The 10,575-nt window shown below is 43.6% G+C and overlaps 1 protein-coding gene across 1 annotated transcript; it reads left to right on the top strand.

Annotated features, from left to right (window-relative positions):
* The first annotated feature begins 5,421 nt into the window (after positions 1 to 5,421).
* On the top strand, positions 5,422 to 9,408 carry LOC146471987 (uncharacterized). Its single transcript, XM_085120787.1, has 4 exons — positions 5,422 to 6,152; positions 6,257 to 8,320; positions 8,523 to 8,734; positions 9,169 to 9,408. Exons 1-4 carry the CDS (start codon positions 5,468 to 5,470, stop codon positions 9,406 to 9,408), a joined length of 3,201 nt encoding a protein of 1,066 aa, XP_084976913.1. The 5' UTR covers positions 5,422 to 5,467.
* The last annotated feature ends 1,167 nt before the right edge of the window (positions 9,409 to 10,575 follow it).

Below are 10,575 nucleotides of genomic sequence, written 5' to 3'. Positions count from 1 at the left end.
GCATACTAGGGTTTTCAAGGGTATGCTAGGGCTTATAAGAGTATACTAGGGTTTACAAGGGTATACTAGGGTTTACAAGGGTATGCTAGGGTTTATAAGGGTATACTAGGGTTTACAAGGGTATACCAGGGTTTATAAGGGTATACTAGGGTTTACAAGGGTATAATAGGGTTTACAAGGGTATGCTAGGATTTACAAGGGTATAATAGGGTTTACAAGGGTATGCTAGGATTTACAAGGGTATGCTAGGGCTTACAAGGGTATACTAGGGTTTACAAGGGTATATAAGGGTTTACAAGGGTATACTAGGGTTTACAAGGGTATACTAGGATTTACAAGGGTATGCTAGGGTTTATAAGAGTATAATAGGGTTTACAAGGGTATACTAGGGTTTCCAAGAGTATGCTAGGGTTCATAAGGGTATACTAGGGTTTACAAGGGTATGCTAGGGTTTACAAGGGTATACTCGGGTTTACAAGGGTATACTAGGGTTTACAAGGGTATACTATGGTTTACAAGGGTATGCTAGGTTTTAAAAGGGTATGCAAGGGTTTATAAGAGGGGTATACAAGGGTATACAGGGGTAAACAAGGGTATGCAGGGGTATACATGGGTAAATAAGGGTATACAAGGCTATGCAGGGGTATAAAGGGGTTTTCATAGGTATATTTTAAGTACACAATAATAAGGGATACATAAGGTACATACCGCGAGGAGAGACGCGCCCACCCGCTGACGAAAAAGCCTGAGGACTCTGGGTATGAGATTGGATATACCTGAGCACACAACCTCGTTCCCAGGGCCTTTTCGCTAGCCCCTAAGCTAGGGAAAAGGCCCTGGGAACGAGGTATCTGCGCACCATCGTCCCAACATGCATTTCATCACTGATCATCTTTACTTGTTCCCATTGCCCACGCTACTTTCAAAGACGTGCGTCTTGCGAATTTCCTGGATTTATTTAGGTTTTGGAATTAATATTTCCTGTACGCAATGGAAACGATGTTCGTAAAATTGTATTTCTACTCAATGGACAACCAGAGGAAACGTTTTGGCAATGAAGAATTGTAGCAAGAAACTGAATTCAATGTATGTGTCATGTATGAAATCAGAACGACCTTCAGCCGGGCTAGACTAAGAGACGCCTGGTATATTTCAGCTTTTCCGTTTGTTTACAAATGCTCAGCCATATGTTGGTGTCTATATCGCGAATGGATTTAATTTGGCACAGAAATTATCTTTTCTTACATTTATGTACTGGCACCTGATAAGTTTTCCATTAGGTAAGTGACTGCAGATAGTGAACAACTTTAACATTCATACATTGGCACGTTAATAAGCTTAAGTTTATTAATATCTTGATGAGAGAAAATGGCTCTTGATCTTTATTTAGGACCCATTAAGAAAAAATAATTATTATCTTTTTAGAAAAGAAAAGCTCATTTTATTAATTTGTGTTCTCCAAAATATTCCAATGAAAAATTCATATTTGTATCAGGGATGGTATATGGAGCTATATAATGTTGCAACTACCTGTCGAGTCACTGATAGAGATCAGTGACCCAATGAATACACTATTATGAAAGCAAATTGTTTTATCGAAATGAGGAAGTTTATCCTCTATGGGCAATTTGACCTTTTTCTGACCTAAGTGATTTAAGTCCAGAGGGTGGGAGCGGGGTCCATTTAAAAATCACAGGGGTGATCATCAGAAATTTTGAAAAGAACCCCTAAAAGGTACCAGAATTCTGTTTTGTGGGAGTGGTCCGAACAATTTTTTCCCCTAAGAGGTGCCAAATCAGTTGTACTGCAGAACTTTAGAGTATAGATACTCTACTGAGTGTAACGCATCTCCATAGTAACCACCTATATTTTACTGCCAGCCTGCTATTTGAATAGTCAGTCGTTTAAAATTGCCTGATTAGTGTGGTCTGATAACTTGGACCATATGAAACAGTATTGTTGCAATAAACGATGAAAATTCCTGAAGCCTGAACTTCTGTGAAGAATTATGTATGTGTATATGTAAATATTCAAATGCCTAAGCCGAGGGACGATAACAATTTGACAATGTCATAATGTCTTGTTTATCCTTTACATCCAAATTGTCTGTATAACAACTCGAGGCATAATAACTTCTACTTCAGAACCCCTCGCAAGGACATAATTTGAAAAAAGGGTGCTTGAAGACAAGGTTGTCAGGGCTATGAGGCAATAGCGACGATCCTGCGTGAACATAAAATTTTCTTTAGGCTCCGGCCTTGACTGTGGTCTGAAAATTTACTAAGTTAAATCCTTGTTCTATCATTAAACTATAACTTCCTTTTCTTTAACCCTTGTCATCAAACAGCAATGCAACCAAGTGATACCGGCTGGTGGTGCTTCCTTTTTGAAGACCTTCCCTTTGTTGCTAGTCTCGGGGCATCTGCATATGTTCATGATTCCTGCAAATGTGCTAACCACTTGCAATTCATGTTTGTTTTCACCTACTTAACAAAAAAAAAAAAACAACAACAACAACAACAAAAAAAAAACTCTGTGCATTGTTTTGTGGTCTTGTACTCAGTGGTCATTGATTCTCTTTTTTTTCTGACAGAGTAAACGTCTGCGAAGAAGAGAAGAGGAAGACAGTAGCAACAGTTGCATACACCTATCGGGTCTATTATTCTAGTTACACAACGTGTTGTGGATTCCTGTGTTTGGCTCGATGTCAAAGGTATAGGTAAGTCAAAAAAGAGATCTACGACAACTACAGTAGTGATGGTGATCATGACGACCACGTGACAACAACAACAACAACTTTTTTTCACATTTCCTTGCATTTCCAAAATTTGCAAATTGCTATGGTTAATAATTTACACTGTTCCTGTTTGCGACAAATTGAAATTGTGCCCTGGAATTAATCAATTTCTAAAGAGCCCCTCGAACATTTCATTGTATTTGTTCCACAAATGATGCCAACGAAACTGAAACGCCGATCTGATACTGATGTGATAATTGCATGCGTTCCAGAAGAAAGACGACAACGACGCCAACGGAAACGGAACTTAAAAAATTCCATTTGTGTTTTCTGAATAAATTCGCGATGATTTCTACTCATTTAATTTGTTTTATAGTGTGGCCGAACTATCCAGGAGCTATCGTCGAAGAGACAGCTTTAAAGTTCAGAAAGAGAAAGGAAATTTAATCATCATGTGTTCACGTTCTCCATAAAACTTTGAATGTGGTCATTTCACGTTGTTGTTTTACCAGAATTCCAGCCATGAGAAATGTACCAAAGTTTATAAAACACGTGCAGAGCCATTGTTTTACTTATCAAAACTATTGTCTTCTGACGTTTCGCTGGCGTCGTCGTCATCGCTCGCTACTTAAGGTCCCGACCATCAGACGCCCGTTCAAAGTGACACTTTTAGTTGTTTATTCTGTCAGGCTGACTCGGGCTGCTTCCTTATAAGCTCTTAGGGCAATGACGGCAATGAGGTCCTACTTTCCCTTCTCCTTTCCCTTTCTAGCGCCTGCAGGCTAGTCTGAAAGTGAATGAAATTAAAATATAAACAATGGGTTATTAAGGTGAATAAATTACAAATGTAATGATGTCGCCTTGAATTACGACCGCTTGATTGCACTTACATTTTTCGGTCCTGTGTAATGAACCTGCAACAGAGACTTATCCGACTTCGATAAAATGAAAAATTGCATGGTAGGCTCTTAAACTGCTTTTGGTAAAAATGGGAAGAAATTACCAAACCATTTGGTAAGCGAAATTTGTAACGGCATAGGTGTCAAACAATACATGTATTAGAATAACTTAAAGGCCTAAACGCTACAAATAACAACGCAAAATATTATTATTTAGTATATACCACAGAAATGAATAGTGCTTTTCGCGCGAGGTGCGCACCTTCACTACGGTGAATAATGACGTTTGCGATCTTATTACCAGGCACTGTTCAAAGATTAAGCTGAAGATAAGTTCCTTACACCAAAAAGTCGTAAGACCCGTTCCCCCTAAAACAACAAAAATTGATGACACGAGAAATCTAAAAAAGCTTGTCCAAATGTTTGTAGATACAATTTTTAAAGAGTGAGATTTTATGGCAATTTGAGTTACAGCCAAGTTCGTTGTATGGCGCGGTGTTAGGTTACATGAGAAACCGTTGAGAATTTGAGCGCTTTGTAAGACGTTGTATGGGGAAGTAAAATATCGTTGATTTAGAACGCTAAGTACTTTGAAATACAGTCAACTATCTAAGCGGACACCTCTCTAAGGCGGACACCTCTTTAACGCGGACAGAAAATTTAGTCCCAGCCGAATTTCACTTGTTTCTCTGTAACTGAACTCTCTCTAAGACGGACAGCAGACACTTTTTTCCAACATGTTGGTTCAAAAAACCGTTCAAAGCGGACACCGGATGTTTTTGAAATTTTATAAATGGTCCAAAATTCCGAAAAATTAGCGCAATCCAATAACCGTAGTTTTAATAAAATATACCAGACCTTACAACATGTCTTAATAAAATATTAAAGTCACTTTTACCGTCATTTAAACCACAACTCATTTGCGCTGCCGTTTACTGGAATAAGTTGAGTCACTTGTAATCTTCCTTTGCTTTTTCGCGTCTTGGTTTAGATCAACGACAGTTGTAATCTTCTCGTTTTCTTTACCTATGCACTTTGCTATCTAGGCCACAACCTTTGGAAAACCTTGAAACTTAAGCTTGTACTTGCATGGGACTTCAAGCCCGTAGCCACCCCCACGGTTTAATCTTTTTCCTGTACTCCACAAGAGACGCTACTTGATTCAAGTTTCAAGAAACGACTGACATAGCGGGTGTAGATTAATGGCACATGGCCGACAACTTTTCCATCTCTGGTTACGGAAACAGCGTTCGGGTCTGTCTCATTTTGGGGTTTTAGTTTGCGCTCTTTATATACATGTTGCCCACGCACGAACGAATCACACGAGAATAAATCTTGCACTATGCTCATGTTTTCCCCAGTACACAATACAATACAGTAGGTCAAATCAGTAAGTCAGTAGGTGTGTGTCTATGATTCATAAACTTTAATTGACCGGAAATTCCTGAAGTTTTTTTAATTTTTAAGATTAAACTAGTGACCAGCACGTCTGCGAACTCTTAGAGTTTTAAAAAGATTTCAGATTTTCGCCTACGCGTTTCGTGTGAGTAACGCACACTTCATCAGGGAGTTTTACAATACAACATAAGCATAAGTGACCTGTATATATACCTACATAAAAGACTAAAATAAATTTTACATTACGTAAAACCGCACGAAACCAAGATCCGAGCTCGCTATGAAAGCATGGGCTAATCCGGCTTCAAGAGAGCACGAGACGGGAAGTAGGAAGTGTAGCGAGATTCCCCAAACACGTGATCTTTGTATGGAGACTCGAGACCTTCGAGCACGAATAAAGCTCAATGATCATGTCAACAGAGTTTGTCTCTTCATGACTTCGTTACATGGTGGCAGCGAAAGCGGAAACGAATCCACAACCAGTACCCCTCGAAGCGAAGACACGAGTAGTAGTCAATCCACTATGGCCACTGGATTTAATCTACCGCCTCCGCCTCCACTCGAGATCCACGACGACAATATAGCAGAAAAATGGAAGAAATTTCGTCTTGCTTGGAGCAACTACTCCCTTGCAACAGAATTAAACAAAAAAACAGAAGCGATACAAGTAGCTACACTACTAACCGTGATCGGAGAAGAAGCGAGAGATGTCTACTCTACTTTTGACTGGTCAGACGAGGGAAACAAGAGCAAAATCGAACCGGTATTACAACAGTTCGCCGATTATTGCCAACCTCGCAAAAATGTTCCGTTTGAGCGCTACCGTTTTAACAAGCGGGCACAGAAAGCCGGTGAGAGCTACGACCAGTATAAAACGGCATTAAGAAAGCTTGCCGAGGGCTGTGAATTCCACACTATCACATCCGAGGAAATATTGCGTGACCGTTTTCGCGATGTCAAAGTACGGGAAAGACTGTTGCGAGAATCGCAACTCACATTAAAGAAAACCGACGAGATCTGTCGTGCTTCGGAAAGTACAGCGGCACAACTAAAAGAGGTCAGTGAGGGAGATACTGTGAGCCTTGGCGTCCACGTGGCAAGAAAGGAGACACCGGCGAGTCAACAAAAGAATGTGGAAATTGTGGGCGGATACACGAGCCAAATAATTGTTTTGCTCGCGGTAAAACATGCGGCAACTGTGGTCGACTAAACCATTTTGCAGCCGTTTGTCGAAGTGGAAAGCGCCGAGACGCAAAGAGCGACTCAAGCGTTAAGGCTATTGACCAAGAGGCTAACCACGGCGATGATTCAGACGAAATTTATGTGATCAGCGAGATTGCAGTTGTCACGCTTGACGACACGCTATGCCTTGAATCTGGGAACTACCTGCGTTTCCAGCCAGACACTGGTGCACAGTGCAATGTTATTCCAGTTCATTTATACAAGAAAGCTGCCAATGATCCTGACCTAAAACAGATTAAACCCACAAACTCGGCGATCTCAGCTTATGGTGGTTCAAAGCTTCTGGTTCTTGGTCAAGTTACACTTAGAGTATGGCGTGACAATGTTACCTACCGTTTGGACTGCAAGCTGGTCGATAACAAGAACATTCGTCCCATTCTAGGACGAAAGGCGTGCATTGGCATGAACATCGTTAAGTACACCGATAATGACGCCATTAACAAGCCAACTACCGGAAACGCATCAGTTTACTCAGTGGAGGACAATCTAAGCGGCATGTCAAAAGAAAGTCTCGTGAAACAGTTCCCAGAAGTTTTCGCAGAAGAAGTCGGGCAACTTGATGGCGAATATCACATCAAAGTTGACCCCACTGTTAGTCCCGTACAGCATCCCCCCCGCCGAGTGCCTGTTTCTGTACGTGAACAACTCAAGTCAGAGCTGCAGCGTCTGACGGAACGTGACATAATCGCTCCTATAACAGCACCAACGCCATGGGTCAGTTCCCTTGTGGTCGTCCCAAAGAAGGACGGGAAACTGAGGTTGTGTTTGGACCCGAAGGACTTAAACCTAGCGATCCAGAGAGAACACTACCCTCTTCCGACCATAGAAGATGTAGCAACACGCTTGCATGGAGCAAAGGTCTTTACAAAACTAGATGTCAGAAATGGTTTCTGGCATATCAAACTAGATGATAGCTCGACCTACCTAACCACGTTCAACACTCCCTTTGGCCGATACCGGTGGAAACGCATGCCTTTTGGGATCCGGTCAGCTCCAGAAGTTTTCCAGCGAAGAATGCACGAGCTAATCGAAGGGATGCCGCACATTGAAGTAATCGCTGATGATTTTGTTGTTGTTGGTTATGGCGAGACCATGGAACAAGCGACACAAGACCATGACAAGACCCTGAAGGCGTTTCTTCAGCTGTGCCAGGATCGCGGGCTTAAGCTGAACACTGAAAAGCTAAAACTGAGACAGACGCAGGTGTCCTTCATTGGCCATATGGCAACAGGTGATGGTTTACAAGTGGACCCTGCCAAAGTCAAAGCCATTCGAGACATGCCGGCCCCCACAGACAAGGCTGGAGTGCAGAGGCTACTGGGCCTGGCACAATACCTCAGCAAATTTCTCCCTAACCTGTCGGACCTGACAAAGCCATTACGAGAGCTGACACAGCAGAATACTGAGTGGTGTTGGGATGACGCACAGAACACTGCACTTAACCAACTGAAGGAAGCAGTCACTCGCACTCCGATCCTCCGTTACTACAACCTTAGTGACGAAGTGACCCTTCAATGTGATGCATCACAATCGGGTCTAGGAGCTGCCATTTTGCAGAAAGGGCAGCCTGTGGCTTACGCATCCAGGGCTCTAACATCGGCGGAGACCCGTTACGCTCAAATCGAGAAAGAGCTCTTGGCGATCGTCTTCGCGTGCGAAAGATTCGACACATACATCTATGGCAGAGATGTGGTAATGGTTGAAACCGATCATAAGCCCTTGGAGGCCATTGTGCGCAAGTCCCTTAACTCAGAACCCCAACGCCTTCAGCGTATGTTGCTTCGCCTCCAAAGGTACAACCTCGATATACGATATAAGAGAGGCAAGGAGTTGTTCCTCGCTGACACACTTAGCAGAGCCTTCCCACCCGACGAGGAAGTGTCCGAATTTGTCCATGAGCTGGAGGAGATTGATCACAAGGCCTTACTTCAAGACCTTACCGTCAGTGGTGCCCGATGGCGTCAAATTGAGAGTGCATCAGCAGATGATCCTGTCTTGCAAGAACTGCGACTGACCATACAGCGCGGTTGGCCTCTAACCAGAGGTGATGTTTCCCAGTGCCTTTATCCATATTTTGATATACGCGATGAGCTCACCGTGGCGACTCTTTAAGAAATGTAAGGACTCTGGTCAGTCAGAATTTCTGGCTCTGCTTGACTGGCGCAACACGCCTACAGAAGGAATCGGAACGAGCCCGGCACAACGTCTCTTGGGGCGACGATGCAAAACCCTGTTGCCAATTGCAGAAAGCCTCCTGAAGCTCCGTTATGACACTGGAGGTGATACTCGCGCCCTAGCAGGGGCTGAGCAGCGTCAGCAACACTATTACAACAGAGCTGCCAAGCCACTGAAGGCCATCACGCCGGGAGAGACAGTACGCATGAAACTTCCCGGTAAGGACACATGGAGTCCAGGAACCTGTACTGGAAAAGTTGCCGACAGGAGCTATGTGGTAAAGGTGGGCGACACAGAGTACAGGCGCAACCGCAGACACATACAGAGAACAAAGGAGCCGCCAATTCCAGAGCCCGAACTTCCGGAAGCCGACGGACAGCCACAATGGTCTCCAAAGATCGAATCGTACCCGCCAGGCTCCTGCCTGGCACAAGGACTATGTAATCTCTCGAAACTAACCTGGTCCACAACAGGGAACTTAACCATCCGTGGACACAGAACGTTATATAACTAGTAATAGTGCATTGCGGACACTTAGTAGCATTCTGTTCTTTGTTTTTTTTGTTTTGTTTTTATAAGGGGAAAGATGTAACGAGATTCCCCTAACACGTGATCTTTGTATGGTCGATTACACAACAAGAGACTCGAGACCTTCGAGCACGAATAAAGCTCAATGATCATGTCAACAGAGTTTGTCTATTCATGACTTCGTTACAGGAAGAGATCAATGAAGCAATGTGCAAGTGGTACTGCCTAGCAAGGGACTCAATGGTTCCGATAAACGGTCCTACGCTACGGGAGGAAGCATCGACGATAGCCGCAAGGCTGGGGAAGTATCCTGACTTCAAGGCGTCGAGTGGCTGGCTAGAATGCTGGAAGCATCAGAAACAAAGGGTCGCAGAGGGTGAATCCGGCCAGGTTCAAACGGAGGCAGTTGATCGTGGATGGAGAGGTTGAGAGAGGTTTGCAAAGGTCACAGTCCTGAAGACATATGGAACGAAAATGAAAGAGGATGTTTCTTCCGGGCACCGCCAGAGAAAAGCCTAGCCGAGAAAGGGCGGAGGTGCAGAGGTGGTAAGAAGTCCAAGTTACGTATGGCCGTGGCACTTTTTACAAATGCCAATGGTGACAAAGAGGAGCCCGTTGTCATTTGGAGGAGCCTTTATCCAAGGTGCTTCAAGAATTTGCCAAGGAAACGGCCTCTGCATGTAAAATATTTCTCGAATCCCAAATCCTTGATGAATTCAGAAATAATCAAAGAGCTATTGGACAAACTCAACAAGAAAAGAAGAAACCAAGGGAATCACCAATCATTTTATTTCTCAATAATGCTGGCTCTCATCCGAGCGATTTAAAGGTTTGTATTCCAACACCAAGATGGTGTTTTTGCCACCTAACACGACATCTCGCCTTCAGCCACTTGATGCTGGAATGATCAAGAACTTCAAGGTCCGTTACAGAAAACTACTGCTGAAGTTTGTAGTTTCACATATTAACAGTCGGTCCACCGCCGCCGAAATCGTGAGTACAGTTGATGTGCTGCAAGCAATACAGTGGGTAAAGCAAGCCTGGGAGGAAGTTCCCAGAGAAATGATCAGGAAGTGTTTTCCGGCCAAGTGTGGATTTTTGCCTGCCATTTGTGAGTCAGAGGTTACCGAGGACACTGAGGAATTCGGAAACCTCGTTCAACCTATCGATGGTAAGACGGGCTTTCGGCAGAGGAATATATCTCCGTAGATGAAGAAGTTCCAACATCAGCACCCCCACTAAACACATCCAGAGATGACTGGCGGGAAGCTCTTCGAGACGAGGCACTTTCTCTTTGTGCTGACGAGGCAGACGAGCCAGGTTCAAAAGAGACTGTAGTAGAGGATAGTGACCAAAAAGAAGTAGACCTCGAGCCAGTCGAGAGTTCCATTCAGTCGATTGCAGAAGCCATGAAGGTTATAGCAGACTTACAGCGCGTTGCCTCTTCGAAGCTAAAGGATGACTATATGGTGACTGGTTTAATGAAGATCACACCGCGCCTACAAGATGCCAGACTTGCAACGCAACAACAGTGCAGCATTAGAAAGCTTTTTTCGTAGTGAATGGGAATTATGAACCCGGCCGAGTGCACATACT

The sequence above is a fragment of the Pavona decussata genome, unplaced genomic scaffold (assembly GCF_977016875.1).
Source record: "Pavona decussata unplaced genomic scaffold, jaPavDecu1.1 SCAFFOLD_102, whole genome shotgun sequence".
NCBI classification, from domain to species: domain Eukaryota; kingdom Metazoa; phylum Cnidaria; class Anthozoa; order Scleractinia; family Agariciidae; genus Pavona; species Pavona decussata.
This window is presented reverse-complemented; position numbering and strand designations above follow the sequence as displayed.